The sequence below is a fragment of the Myxocyprinus asiaticus genome, chromosome 26, assembly GCF_019703515.2.
Source record: "Myxocyprinus asiaticus isolate MX2 ecotype Aquarium Trade chromosome 26, UBuf_Myxa_2, whole genome shotgun sequence".
Taxonomy (NCBI): domain Eukaryota; kingdom Metazoa; phylum Chordata; class Actinopteri; order Cypriniformes; family Catostomidae; genus Myxocyprinus; species Myxocyprinus asiaticus.
In genome coordinates this window covers 1,128,284-1,143,960 of record NC_059369.1, presented here as the reverse complement: position 1 = coordinate 1,143,960, position 15,677 = coordinate 1,128,284, and the positions used below count along the sequence as shown (strand labels likewise).

Genomic DNA, 15,677 nt, shown 5'->3' with positions numbered 1-15,677 from the left:
GAAGTCCTTCAGCCTACTCTTCCCAAAATCCTCCTATACTGTCTGTGCTCCTCCATACTGTGATCAATACAAGAGCATCTTTCAGTTGTGTCTAGAAGGGAACACTTGATCTGGGTAATGTCTTCGAGTGGATAGATCCACCTATTGGAAAGGCATCTGTACCTGACCTCTGCAGAAGTATTTAATTGCATCAAGTCTGGCTTGACCGACAGGATGGCGTGTCCAATGGTGCTGTAAGACCCCACCCTTACCCGAGGGCATAAAAGGACCTGTACATGCTACTTTCCTCAGTGAGCATATTCGTTTCTCATGCAGCAAGCGGGGCAAGCTTGGTGGATCTCTCCACTTAAAGAGCACCTATTATGGTTTTTAAACGTACCTAATTTTGTTTTAAAGGTCTCATACAATAGATTTACATGCATCCAAGGTCAAAAATCACTTTAATTTGCTCATAATTTAAATCGCAGCATTACCTTTATTTCCCAGTGTCAAAGGCGACACGTTCAATGATCCATTCTAAAGAATTCATTCAAAACTCCTCCTTTCAGAGAGCCTACTCTGCTCTGATTGGTCAGATGTCCCAGTCTGTTGTGATTGGTCTACCATTTAGTGTAGTGTTTGAGGGCGGGTCAAAGCTGTTCGCGAGCAGCCAATGAAGACCAGAGGCGGGTTTTTTATACTAAATTACGTAGGTTAGTACAGGAAGTACGTCTGGAATTTCTAACGACTTGTTTCAGATGTTCAGAATCGGTTCTTTCTTTTGGGAGTCAGTAACTCCATTTGTCATGCACTTTGATTTTTGAAACTTTGCAGACTTTTTTACATTCACAAACAGTGATATAATACACTACATGAAAGGTAATATTTGAAAAACCATAATAGGTGCTCTTTAATGTTTCAGAGAACTGGGGTTACAAAACAGGTAACCTATCAATCTCTTTCATTATCTCATGTTTGAGATCCACCTATGGGAAGATATGGACAACTCCTCGATTGTCCTACACACTCACAGTGAGATGCTTCCAGCCAGAAGGATGGTCTCCTAACAAAGGCGGTGCCTGACACATCCTATATAATACAAGTAGGATCTCTATCCCATAACATAGCAAAGCATGGAGAAGAGGCCATGCATTGTGCTTGGTGTAAAAACTGTGAGGTGACATGTAAATAGTGTGAGGGAGAAAGGGATATAGGAGAACCCATTATGAGGAACCCATGCCTAGAACTGCATACGCAACTGGGGTTCTGGTGACATCAAGTCGGTAGTACCTGACAAAAGTGTGGGGAGAAGCCCAACATGCAGCTGAACAAATGTCCTGTGGTGAGACCCACTGAAACAGGGCCCAAGATGCAGCCATGCCTCTCATGGAATGGGCCCTAAGGCCTGATGGGAGCTGGAGCCCCTTAGTTCTATATGCCAAGGATATTCCTTCCACAAGCCAATGGGAAATGCGCTGTTTTGAAATGGGTTTACCCGTGTGGGGGAAGCCTGTGAGACAAAGAGCACACGCACAGGATACAAAGAATTCAGCCTCTCATTCTCCACAGTGGTGAAGGGAGGTGGGTGGAAAGTGCTGAGCTCTAACACCTCCCTTTTGAATTTAGAAAGCACTTAGGCATAAAGGCTGGATTGGGTCCAAGAGAAACCTTCTTCATGCTGGGGAAAATGTTCTGCACGAGGAATGAACAGAGAGGGCATGCAGATCACTGACCCACCTGCCAAGAGCATAGCTTTTTTTTTTTTTCTGATTAACATTTTTATTGATTCACACAACAAACAAAGAAAAGCAAAACATATATATACAGAATCAACATTTAACCCCTACTACCACCCCTCCCCCTACCAATCCCCACCCTGACCCTCAACAAACACCCCTGTGGTCACACATGAGCACATACACACACAAAAATATTAAAAAAATACAATTATAATCACACACATCAATAACTACACATCTCTCTACACTGCCCCACCCCGAGAGCCCTCCAAGAATGCCAAATATTTCCCCCATTTCCCAACAAACAAATCCAAATTCCCCAGTCTTCTAGATGACCCTTCTTCGAAAGCCACCATCCCCCCATCTCCGAGTACCACTCCTGAAATGGGGGCACTCCAGCCGACTTCCATCCCCTTAAAACAACTTGTCTGGCGATCCTGACACTGGTTAGGATCCAATTTTTTATGTTTATTCCCTATATTGATGACTGCCCCATTGCCTAAAATACAGAGTCTGGGGCAAAATAAAATTTGAGTGCCCAATATGTCATGCATAAAACTCTGAACCTTCAACCAAAATTCTTGGATCTTAACACACCACCAAAAAACATGGGTTGTGTCTCCAACATCTGATTGGCATCGCCAGCACGTGGGTGTGTCTTTAAGACCAAGCCTACACAATCTAGAGGGGGTCCAACAGAATCTATATAAATTCTTGAATTGCATAAGGCGCACCCTTGCATCTCTAGATGCAGACTTGACATTTGTTAGAATCCTAACCCACACTCCCTCCTCCAATACCAAGTTTAAATCTTTCTCCCATAATCTCTTGATAGAAGAGCTCCGTCCACCAGACTCTGAATTAGCAGGGAGTAATACACTGATGCCTCATGACCTTTTACAAAAGCAGTAATCAGCACTCCCAGAGTATCTGCTGCTTTAGGGGGGTGTATGCTACTCCCCAAAATAGTACAGAGCAGGTGGCGCAGCTGTAAATACCTAAAGAACTGAGATCTGGGAATCCCAAAACGTTGAACCAAATTTTCAAAGGATCTCAACGCTTCACTTTCATATACACTACCGGTCAAAAGTTTTGAAACATGTACTCATTCTTTATTATATATTTCTTTTACATTTTAGAATAATAGTCATTAAAACTATGGAATAACATAAATGGAACTATGGGAATTATGTTGTGACTAAACAAAATCCAAAATAAATCAAAACTGTGTTATATTTTAGCATCTTCAAAATGGCTACACTTTGCCTAGAATTTGCAGACATGTACTCTTGACATTTTCTTGAGATATCACCCTGGGATGCTTTTTAAACAGTATTGAAGGAGTTCCCATCTATGTTGGGCACTTATTGGCTGCTTTTTAAATAAAAAAATTTGTTTTATAATGAAATAAATTAATATGGTGGCACAATTATATTTTTGTCTATAAAACTAATTTCAAACATTTAAGCATATGCCTTCAGATCAAAAGATTTTTAAGATCATGAGAAACATTTCAGTCAAGTGTTTCAAAACTTTTGACCGGTAGTGTAGGTCACCGAGTGTATTAACCTCCCTCACAATCCACTCTGACCAGCAGAAAGGGGATTATTAATACATAATTTAGGGTTCAGCCATATGCTTGAGGCAACATTTAAATAAATGTCCGAATTAAACACTCTGGACACTTTTGTCCATATCAAGTGCAAATGCAAGATAACAGGGTGTAACTTAACTTCTCTGATTAGTTTGATAGAAAGGCTTTGCAATGGCAAAATGGGGCAAGAACTTCCTGTTCAGTACAAAACAAGGGAGGGGCTCTCTCAGGTGGAAGCGACCAATGAGCCAAATGTCTGAGACCGAATGCATAATTATAAAACAAAATCTTGGGTAGGTCTAGCCCACCTTTGTCAATCGGCCTATGCAACTTACTGAAATGTAATCTGGGATGTTTACCATTCCAAATGAAGGACTTCGCTATGCTGTCAAATTGCTTGAAATAAGTGATAGGGACATCTATAGGGAGAGACTGTAGCAGGTAGTTGAATTTTGGAATACAATTCATTTTAATAACATTAAAAGCCCACCTGCCCACATCGCTCGAAAATGAAAAGGGTCAAAATTAACTCTAACTAAATCACACAAATTTGCTGGGAATAAAATACCCAAATACTTAATGCCCTGTTTGGGCCACTGGAAAGCGCCTGGCTGAAAAGCCATTACTGGGCAGTACGCTGTCAGAGACAAAGCTTCGGATTTAGACAAATTAAATCTGTATCCTGAGAACTTAGAAAAGGAATTAATAACTCTGTGGGGGCAAGGCAGAGATCTAGTAGTGTCGGAGACGAATAATAAAATATAATCTGTGTAAAGCAAAAGCTTATGTGCCATACCTCCCACCGCCACCCCTGGAAAATCATCCTCCTTTCTTATCGCTACTAATGGTTCCAGGGCAAGACAGAACAATAATGGGGAAAGAGGGCAACCCTGCTGGGTGCCCCTATCCAGAGCAAAATAATCTGAAATTAATCCATTCGTTTGTACCACCGCTACCGGGTGTCTATAAATCAGAATCAGAATGAGCTTTATTGCCAAGTATGCTTACACATACAAGGAATTTGTCTTGGTGACAGGAGCTTCCAGTGTACAACAATAAAAAAACAATACAAAAACAGCAGCAAGACATAGATAATAATAAAAAAATAAAAAATAATTATACACATACGTACAGACACACACATACATACATACACACATGGGTAGTGCAAATCTAATACAATCTGTTATGTACAGTGCAAATGTTTTTTTTTTTTTTTTTTTTTCAGAGGAATTAAATGGCAGAAGAGGTTGGATCTGTTGGATAAATATAAGAAAGATTAAACTGTGTATTGCACATAGTTATTGCTCAATGGGGCAATTTAACTGTTCATGAGATGGATAGCCTGAGGGAAAAAACTGTTCCTGTGCCTGACGGTTCTGGTGCTCAGAGCTCTGAAGTGTCGGCCAGAAGGCAACCGTTCAAAAAGGTAGTGGGCAGGGTGAGTGGGGTCCAGAGTGATTTTTCCAGCCTTTTTCCTCACTCTGGAAGTGTATAGTTCTTAAAGGGAGGTGGGGGGGCAGGGGGCAACCAATAATCTTCTCAGCAGTCCGAAGTGTCCTTTGTAGTCTTCTGATGTCTGATTTCGTAGCTGAACCAAACCAGACAGTTATTGAAGTGCAGAGGACAGACTCAATGACCGCTGAGTAGAACTGTATCAGCAGCACCTGTGGCAGGTTGAACTTCCTCAACTGGCGAAGGAAGTACAACCTCTGCTGGGCCTTTTTCACAATGGAGTCAATGTGTGTTTCCCACTTCAGGTCCTGTGAGACAGTAGTGCCCAGGAACCTGAATGACTCCACTGCTGCCACAGCTGATTTGAATTATGTTATTGAAACTTAAAGCTGCACTACAACATTTTTGTGGCTCTCTATTGTCATCTGTTGTTACAAACCTAAGATTGAAAGTAATTTGCGGATGAACATTTTTTTGATTTTTAAAACAGTTGTGTTTTTCGGCAGTGCTCTTTTGCACTGTTGAATCTCATGGTTTGAGGTTACCTGTGATCTGATCAGCTCAGAGATATTCACCTGCCGAGCCAAGTCGTGAATATGATTCATGATGTGTTATTTTCATGTTGACATTTTGTTAGTTGATAAAACTTTTAACAGAGACATTACTTGCTTTAAGATAAACAACCCTATTATTTAGATATTTTAGTGATTAGTGAGGTGCTCTTTAATGAGATTTTAGCCACCTCCCATTAATATTTGTAATTGACATAAAATAGCCCAAATTTAAGAGGTGGAACTTGTGAAATGGCTGAAATGTGTTCAACGGAAGACCCTTTGTTATTTTAATATTACAAATTACAGCCTCAGTAGACAATGAAAGTGAACCATAACATCAAAATAGTATGCACACAATTAAACTGTAAATTAAAAAGAGGATTCAATAATGATGGTGATGAACTTTAGTTCATTAAACATAGATATGCAGCATTGTGCAAAATAACAATTACAAAAATAAGCAGTTTCCTTAATTTGGCAGTAAAGTTATAATGGAGAGATGTTTACATGCTAAACAAATTAATGTATATTTTTGAAAACTGTGCTACGAATCTAAATCGGTATAACATATTTATAAACAACTTCAGATTCATATATTGTACATTCATGGGGAACTACCTTGTAGTATGCCGTTGTACCCATGGCTTTTAGATGTTGTTTTAAATTGTCTACTCTGTTTAAACAGACTGCAAAAGGGGCAATGGAATGTGCTTGTGCATTTCTGCGACTGGGGTAACAGAAAGGAGAAAACAGCAACACTCATGGGGAAATTCGAATCTACAGCAATACCATTCAGTACTCAGAACTCAGGAATATTTGTAAACATGTTGCAGTAACTTTACTGGGAATCCATTTAAACATTTAGAAAATGGTGAACACAATATCCCCCAAGTAATGACTGATTCATTAAAGCATGACAACAATATAGGCTTCAACAACCTTAAACGAACTCAAGCATTACAGCAAGTAAACAACTTCACCAAACAGTTAAAAACTACACATCCATACGGAGACTGCTGGCCTGAACTGCTACTAACTGAACAGCAATGGTTTTCCCAGCCTCCACACACGACACAGCTGGTCCTTGTTTTCTGTGCTTACAGACATGACATAAACAGCAAGGACGAATGACGTGTGCCTGCTATTTCCTGTCAAATCCGGCCTAACATAGTGAATTGGTGTTGGGAAAGGACAGAGTTTTGAACACAGATTTTATGTATTCGCTCAATATCAGGATTTTGTTCATTTGTAACCAAAAAAACAAAACAAATCACAAGTATTGCAGCTTAAAGCTTGGCATGCAGTTTTTGAGATTCCGGTCATTACACGTTCAAGTAGATAGAACTTGTATGATAGGAACTAGTGTTCCCAAAATGGCTGCTGAGTGGACTGACTTGACATAAAATGAACTTTTGCACAAATGTTTAGTGAATCCTGTCTTCTCTCTGCATAGGCGCTGTGAGCGGAACCCGTGTCCTGTGGACAGCATGTCTTGCTCTCAGGCGCCAAACTCTGTATCGTACCATCACATGTCTGTGGTGTCCAATCTGTCCACTCCCCGGGTCATGTTCCGTGTGTCCGCTGTCAGAATGATCGGAGACACGCTTCGGTTTGCATTACTTGGAGGCCGCATTCGCCGTTACTTCACTGTACAACGTTCCGATCGTCAGACTGGTGAACTGTTGCTGGTTAGTCCTGTTCAGGGTCCCGTTACACTGGAAGTTGAGGTGGAGATGACTGAATTGGAGAGGAGAGAACTGCTGGGACGCTACATCACCAGAATTACCATTTTTGTCTCGCAATATGAGTTTTAGAGACTGCACATATTGGTCTAAAGGTATTCAAACAAAGTGTTTTATTTAAGAAATATAACATAGCAAGAGTGCTGTTGTACTGAATGTTACCTGCAGCCTTGTTTAAAAGAACAACAGCACTCTTACTCGTGTCATATTGCTGAAATACCTTTAGAAGTCCAAAGACATTCAAAACAACAGCCCGATTGTGAGTATGATATTGCTTTTCTACAACAACTCTAAAAACATAAATGTTAATAAATTGCAAAAGTAATGGTCATTTCAGACAAAATTGGACCAGTTGGTTTAAATGTTTGTCACAGAGCAATGCACAGACTGATAGCCTGTACGGAAGTGAACACAGACAGACAGAGTATCCTACACTCCCACACTTATACATTTTCAGTTGAAAACTTCTTTGATTTCATTGTTTTTCAAAGAATGCGGAACTAGTGATCATTTTCAAAAGTCTAAATTTTCGGTCGAATTATTGAGAAAGTCATACTCAGTGTCAGTTTATAGTGCTTAGAGCCTAAATATATTTGTTGTACATGTATTTGGACAGATTTATAATATAAAACAACATGAATAAAATGAAAGGGACCACAACTACCGTGTGTGTTGTATAATCAGAAATGTGTTAGTGTTCTTTAGAGTGTAACTCTAAGTGACTCAAGAATTCCAGGATGTTCAACTGAGCTAATATAAATGCTAGCTTGGACAAATAAATGGTAAGGATCAACCTGCTGATGTACTTTATTTCAATTGTAATGTTTATATGTTTTATCAATCATCGTATTGATGTCTTAAATTTCTTAATAGGTTAAATGTAATTGGAATTAATATGTGTTATTGACGCCACAGCAGTGCTCCAGTTCTGTCAAATCTAAATGTTTGGATATAGTTTCTTAAAAATTATGAAAGAAAAAGTGTCATATTTTAATTAAAATTTTTATTCATGAAAATGAACCAAACATTTGTACAATTTATGATATAAATACAGTATAAAGAATGGCAGGGTGAGGAGAAGGATCGTCCTTATAATAGTCCAATTGAGCCTGTTATTTGTGACTAATATTGAAAAGAACACAACAGGTACAAGCCAAGTGTAAGGTGCACACCTGAACTCTTTGAGCGTTGTCAATGGCGAACACACTTCTGCCCATAGATCAATTCTTACTGTGACTATATAAAATACCGCTAGAGCCGATGGCTACATTCAAACAAATATGCTGCCTCACAATAACACAATCCAATAAATTAATTATGGATGAATAAACATCAGTGATTCTCTTCATGCACATTTCCTGTTGTGTGTTTATTTAAAGGGGAAAAAAAGGTAAAACATCTGGGCCTATTGCTGTAATGAGAATTAAATGTTTTGCACTATGGTAATGAGAATGCGCTTAATCGAGCTGAAATGTTAGCTGGACATGTTTTGGGGTGATTCACCCTTAATGTAATGATTTTTGGCTGTAGAGTGGTGTCATATGCATCATGCTAACACATCCTAACCTTTATTGTACAAATGAACCATCATCCAGACATCTAAAAAATGCTCAAAGTAAGGTGCTTTTGATTCATAAATTGTATACAATGTGCAATTCTTAGTGTATTTATATCTATATATATATATACAACTAGTAAATTATGAAAATAAAATTCTGACTGTATGCTTTCAAGTAAATCTTCAACATAGAGTTAAACACATTATGTGGAACATGAGCTGAACATCTCAACACTATTTCACAAATGTGAAAATATTAGAAACATATCACATGACAATACAACAGAAGAGAAACATGACCCAGACAATGACTTTCCTTTTCCATTATAAATAGAGCCATTTCAAAAGATATATTTACTAAAACAGTCACGTTTGAGTGTGAACGCAATTTACACTTATGTGCTTCAAATCACACAGGCCCAAACCTCTCGTGAACTGCTGCAAGGCACTTTATAAAAATCACCCATATTATCAGTCGTATTTCAATAAACATCAGATATATTTTGCATCCCCTCATATCTCCTCATTTAGTATTGTTTGTTTTACACAACAGAATGACAAAATTCGAAATACAGTTTTCTTATCACCCATTTAAAACCACTCAACACCTCAAACAGACAGTGATTGTCCAGAGTCAAGCTGCTGTCTGTATAAAAATACATCCCTTTTTTTTTTAAACCATGACAACTAGAACAATGAAGCAATATATTATTCAATAAGACATTATTGCACTATTAATAGTGCAATAGTTGAACTATTTACAATCTCTCTCACACACACAAAGACATTATGCTTTCAAATAACTGTAATGCCCGAGCCAAACAAATTCCACTTCAGCTGTTGAAAATGGGCTTGTGACATTACACTATTAAATATTTTAGAAATTCATCAACCGATCAAACAAAGGACGGTAAATGCCACATAATGAGTTACTCACTGGACACAAATCTCCAGGACTCAATGGAGTGGACTATGCAAAACTCTGAGATGGAGCTCTACTGCCTCTGGTTTGTAGATTTGATTCAGTGGACTACTCGTCACCTTCACTTGCCCTGGAAGTTGCTGAGCTCCATGTCGTCCTTGCGGCGCTTCTGTTGTGCAAACAGTGAGCTGAATGGGTAGAGTTTGGCTTTAGCTGGGAACCTCTGCCCCGCGATGTCCACCTCATAGTCGCCACGGTTGATGAAATCAGGGGTGACCACGGCCGGGGCGCCATCCAAATTTGTCGGGCTGACAAAGCCTAGACACACGTGGCGCTCTAGGGTGTAGCTGTAGGCACTGCTGGAGCTGACACCGATCAGCTTGCCGTTCCGGTAAATGGGTTCACCCCACCAGGGCCAAAGGTCGAGCTCTGTGTCATGGTCTTCGAGGATCAACATAATAAAGCGCCGTGTCACTCCCTCGACGCGCTGTCGCAACAGAGCATCCCGACCCAGAAAGTCTGTGTCCTATGAGAGGAAGATAAACAGATGGAAAAAGAGAAAAGTGAAAAAAAAAGAAAAGTCTGAAGGTTATGTGAGCTGTTTATTTATGTTATGAAACAATAAGGTGCTCTGAGCAGTTGAAAGGGAAATGCTAGGTGGTTGCTAGCGTGTTCATGCTGGCAAATGAACTGGAACTCAAGACTCATCCTGAGAACCTCAACCTTGACAGAAGAGATTTATAAAGAGCAGCAGAACAGACCTTGTCAAATTTGACGCGGAATTCACGGCCGCACTCCAAAGGAGTGGTAAACGAATCCAGATCCTGCCCCCAGAATGCAAAAAACTTCTCAATACGCAGACTCCGTAAGGCGTAGTAGCCCGCATTCCGGATCCCATACTTCTGTCCGACTGACATAACTTCATTATACACGTGCAGTGCATACTGGAAAAAAAGAGAGCATTCTCAGAGCTTTGTAAACAATACACAAATAATTGACATGTTTTGTATTATAGCATATTGCAGAGTTAGGGGCCATTCACAAAAAACATGTTCTTCATGTTTTCAGTCTGCAATAGGGCTGCAACGATACATGTATCTGTCCTGAACTGAATGGATACAGGGCCTTCGGTATGGTACATGCAGTCACATGAATGATTAAATATCTTAGCATGCGTGAAACCAATATTAAAACAACATAACGAACAACGCAATCCGTGTAGAACTAAAATGAAAAAAGATTGCAGAGCAACACGTGACCGCACGGAACAAAAACTTAACAGAACAGAGCTTAACAGAACATGGTACACTAGAAACTATGGATCAGATAAATGCATGTGAAGTTTATACTAGCTAGCTCGCAATTATTACCAACTGTGATGGAACTAAACAATATGTAAATATGTCAGACTTAAATAAACCAGAGATTGAAGACCCACCGCTGTCTCAAAAATCTGTTGTTTGGGAGCATTATGGTTTTGAAGTAAACTACAGTAATACTGGGCAACGAGTAGTGAACAGGACGAACGCTGTGTGTCGGCTCTGTTTCACTGAAGTCAAGTATGTCTCAAGAAACATGATGACTCATTTGCGGCGACATCATCCGCATGTGTCTCTTGTGCTTACGGGAGCAAATCATAAACATCCTGTGTCAAGGTTGGGTTGGAGAGAGAGGGCGAGGACTTAAATGCAGCGTAGAATGGGCTTTATTAATACAAAAAATGAAAACAAAACAAACAAAAACTACCCAGAGGGGGAAAAAGTAATAGTCCAAGACAGGTGCTGACAGGACTGGCTGAGCTGGAGGAACCGGACAAGACTGGACTGGATCTGACTGGACTCGAATGGACTGGACAAGACCGGATCAACAGGACACACATCTAACAGGGAAAACATCCACAGTGAACTGGCCCAAGACAGATAACAAAGGGAGAATAAATAGGAGAGAAATAAGGAGGGTAACGAGAAGTGGCAGGTGAAACTAATGAACAAATAACAAGGCAAACAAGGGGGTGGGTTTATCACTCAAGACTGAGGAGCATGTGGCAAAGAGGAACCTAAGCAAAGCCACATACTCATACAAAACACACGACAGACACAGACTAGACAAGACCTGAATGCACAGTTGCACACCACAAAGCAAAAACAATGTAATGCAAACACCAGACCACATATAACAAGACACGAAACATGAGTGTCAGAGTTCAGTCACAAAGGCTATAAACACAACCAACAGAAGTGGCTGAACCCTGACAGCCTGTGCAAGTTAGTCTTGCCATGGCATTCAAGCAGCCTCTTGTTGCAAGCTCAGACAGAGCTGAAGTAATAATGAATGTCATAGGAGTATTTATTGCTGCAGATATGCAACCATACTCAGTTGTCAAGAACAGGATTTAAGCATCTGCTTAAAGTGCTTCAGCCCCGTTATAAAGTTCATACAAGAACGCATTTCTTCTGTAGTGTCCGCTCTATATAAACAAGCACGAGCTGTAATTGTTCACGAATTGTCCTTTCCTCTGATAATGTGGATATTCTGATTTTCCTGAATTTTTTTAATTTTTTTTATTCAGTGATTAGTATAAGTGGTGAGCTGAAAGGCAAAAGACAGAAATCTGCACTGCTAATCTCTTAATTTTGTTACAATTATTATAATTGCACTTTTTTTTTTTAAACTTTTATTATGTTTTTATACAATGTGCATATGCCAAATGGGCTGGTTTAAGTATTTCTGTAACTGCTGATCTCCTGGGATTTTCACACACAACAGTCTCTAAAATTTACTCTGAATGGTGCCAAAAACAAAAAGCATCCAGTGAGCAGCAGTTCTGTGGATGGAAATGTCTTGTTGATGAGAGAGGTCAACAAAGAATGGCCAGACTGGCTGGAACTGACAAAGTCTATGGTAACTCAGATAACCACTCTGTACAATTGTGGTGAGAAGAATATAATCTCAGAAGGCTATTATGAGATGCGGGTTGGCGCTGTTTTGGCTGCACGAGGGGTACCTACACAATATTAGGCAGGTGGTTTTAATGTTGTGGCTGATCAGTGTATGTAGCCTATGAATAATCAAATCAACATTAATGCTGTAAAAGGGTGTTGTTCATGTTAGTTCATGTTAACTAATGCATAAACTCATGTTTATAGAACCTTATTGCAAAGTGTTCCCAACTCACCTCTATAGGGATGTAGAGCATGAAGCCTGGCTCTCCTGTGTGTGTCATACTCATCACCCTGATGCCATTGGCATAACCCACACTCATTTCCTGTGAGAAACAATCACAGTCAGATGCGCTGCTGTATGTCACATCGGTCAAATCTCAGTCGACACAAGCGTGTCTCACCTTACAGAACAGAGAGGGGAAGTGTTCTGGAGTCATGGACACATAAGACAACTCTGACAACACATCCATGGCACGAGGACCAATCAGATTCAGAGCTGAAAAACAGACCAAAGATCATAGATCAAAAATCCTAAAACAAATACTGGCAGCATTTTTGGCACCTTCATGAGCATACACTATCAAGGCCTTTACTTAAAGTGGTCATATCTTATGCTCCACTTCTAAAGTGCACTCTCTCTCTCAAAATTTGTCCACACCACTTGACAGACTGTCTGGTCTTTTCCTCACACAATGCTACTGTACGGCTTGAGGTGACTTCTATTCGTGACAAACGACATATGACTACTTTAATGGTGCTTTTGCATAATTTTTGAAATTTGAAGGCCTCAGTCCCAATTCGTTGTAATGGCATGAAAACTAGCAAGCACTGAATTTCTCCTTTTGTGTTCCACGGAAGAAAGAAAGTTGTATAGGTTTGGAATGACATTAAGATGAGTAAATGCCAGCTGTTATTTTCTAATGCTGTGATTTTTCAGAAGGATCTGCAGAATGGCAGGTGCTACACACACACACACACGTCACCACATTTTCCTCTCATCTTCAGTTCTTCTGCTGTGCAGTAATAATAGTATCGATCATACTGAGTCCTCATGTGTGACAGATTACCTCACCAGACCAAGTTTCTGATCACTTAATAAGCATAATTGACATGTAAATGTGGGAGCTCATGCAATAAAGATATTAATCTGATGTCAGAAAAATGCAGAAGTTCAGAATGAGTCGTTTTTGCAGCTTAGTTTCAATAAATTTTATTTATTAAATTTTTTGGACATGGGAGGAAGTTTTGAGTTTTGAAACTAACAGTATGTTTTGTAGTACAATAAATTCTGTCAAAAGATATTTTTTCATACTGATCATTATATATTTCTTTATGCTGTCTATGTGCGGTTGTATTTGAGCAATGTTGGACTTTATCAATCTTTAATGATTTTAGCGGAATCTCTGTTTATAAAATACACTGGTCTAAATCGTGCCTTCTACCATTGAACAGTGGTCTATCAAGCATAGTTTTACCTCCCAATATCCTAGTCATTCAGATGTTTAAATATTTGGGCTTAGATAAATTATCTTCAGTAAGATAAACCACAGAGTATGTTTCCATGGGCAGTTATAATTGAACTACCACAGTTTTTTGCTTTGTCGAGCTACAGTCTTCATTTCTCTGTCCAAGTATACATGACAGTACGAAATCAGCTGAGGAAGTGACGTAGACGTTTTCCGGCTGACCTTTTGCATCATAGTATTTATCGAGGTTTGAAGAACTGATTTTTGGAGCTAAAAGGGTCTGATCACAATTCACTTGCATTGTTTGGACCTACAGAGCTGAAATATTCTTCTAAAAATCTTCATTTGTGTTCTGCTGAAGAAAGAAAGACATACACATCTGGGATGGCATGAAGGTGAGTAAATCATGAGAGATTTTCATTTTTGGGTGAACAGCAACATTTAATAAATTGTATTTATGTATTTTTATAATTGAAAAGCCAATGAACACTATTTCAGAGGTAAAAAAAAAACATTATTGAAAAAATCACATGGACAGCAATAGGCAGTCTCCACAGTTGATGTAAATATAGCTCTAAATTTGCATGACACATAGTACAGTGTACAATTTTATTTTATTTATTTTTTTTTTTTTTGCAATTAACATTTTTATTGATTCATATGCACATGACAGTGGAAAAAACTCAACACATATATAATGAATCAGCATTTTACATTTAAACCCTACTAATACAATCCCACCCTGACCCCTAACGAACACCCCTGTGGTCCCACATAACACACACACAATAAAAAATAAAAAAAAATAAAAAATAAAAAAATTATATATATAATATATATATATATATAAAATAACATTTTTGCCCCATTTTTTAGCAAATACATCCCTAAACCCCAGCCTTCTACTTACCGCCTCTTCAAATGCAGCTACCCTCCCCATTTCCACACACCACTCCGAAAAAGAGGGTGCACACTTGACTTCCAACCCCTTAAAATTACTTGCCTGCCAATCATGAGACTGGTCAGAACCCAAATTTTTATGTGATTATCCCCTTAATGCATGAACGCCCCATCACCCAAAATACAGAGTCTGGGACAAAGCAAAACCCGAGTGTTCAAAAATCACACAAATACCTCTGAACCCTCAACCAAAACTCCTGGATCTTAACACACCCCCAAAAGACATGGGTAGTGTCTCCAACTTCTGATTGGCATCACCAGCAAGTGGATGTGTCTTTAAGACCAAGCCTATATAATCTAGAGGGGGTCCAATAAAATCTATGTAAAATCTTAAATTGCATAAGGCGAACCCTTGCATCTCTAGATACAGACTTGACATTTTTAAGAATCTTAGTCCACACTCCATCCTCCAATACCAAATTCAAATCTTTTTCCCATACTCTCTTGAGAGAAGTCAAGGCTCCATCTCCTGGACTCTGAATTAGTAGGGAGTAATACACCGATGCTTCATGTCCTTTTCCAAAAGCAGCAATCACCTCTCCCAAAGCACCTGCCGCTTTAGGGGGGTGCGTGCCACTCCCAAAAATAGTGCAGAGTAGGTGGCGAAGCTGTAAATACTTATAAAACTGAGATCTGGGAATGCCAAAATGTTTAACCAAATTTTCAAATGGTCTCAATACTCCACCCTCATATAGGTCACCAAGTGCATTAACTCCCCTCACAATCCAATCTGACCAACAAAAAGGGGACTTATTAATACATAGTT

At 39.3% G+C, this 15,677-nt stretch overlaps 2 protein-coding genes across 5 annotated transcripts in view; one reads left to right on the top strand and one right to left on the bottom strand.

The window, feature by feature from the left end:
- The window catches only part of LOC127416879 (fibulin-7), a 30,212-nt gene extending 22,434 nt beyond the window's left edge, over window positions 1-7,778 (top strand). For all 3 annotated transcript variants that reach the window (XM_051656465.1, XM_051656466.1, XM_051656464.1), the window contains one exon: window positions 6,775-7,778. In XM_051656465.1, the coding sequence (XP_051512425.1) occupies window positions 6,775-7,135 (361 nt within the window). In that variant the 3' untranslated portion in view covers window positions 7,136-7,778. The remainder of the gene's footprint in view (window positions 1-6,774) is intronic.
- Window positions 7,779-9,664: 1,886 nt separating this feature from the next.
- pdpr (pyruvate dehydrogenase phosphatase regulatory subunit) overlaps window positions 9,665-15,677 on the bottom strand; it is a 66,920-nt gene continuing 60,907 nt past the window's right edge. The window contains exons 15-18 of one of the 2 annotated variants that reach the window (XM_051656462.1): window positions 12,887-12,981; window positions 12,719-12,808; window positions 10,305-10,487; window positions 9,665-10,069 (exon numbers count right to left, since the gene is read on the bottom strand). In XM_051656462.1, the coding sequence (XP_051512422.1) occupies window positions 9,665-10,069; window positions 10,305-10,487; window positions 12,719-12,808; window positions 12,887-12,981 (773 nt within the window). The remainder of the gene's footprint in view (window positions 10,070-10,304; window positions 10,488-12,718; window positions 12,809-12,886; window positions 12,982-15,677) is intronic. The other variant, XM_051656463.1, reaches the window with a different exon arrangement.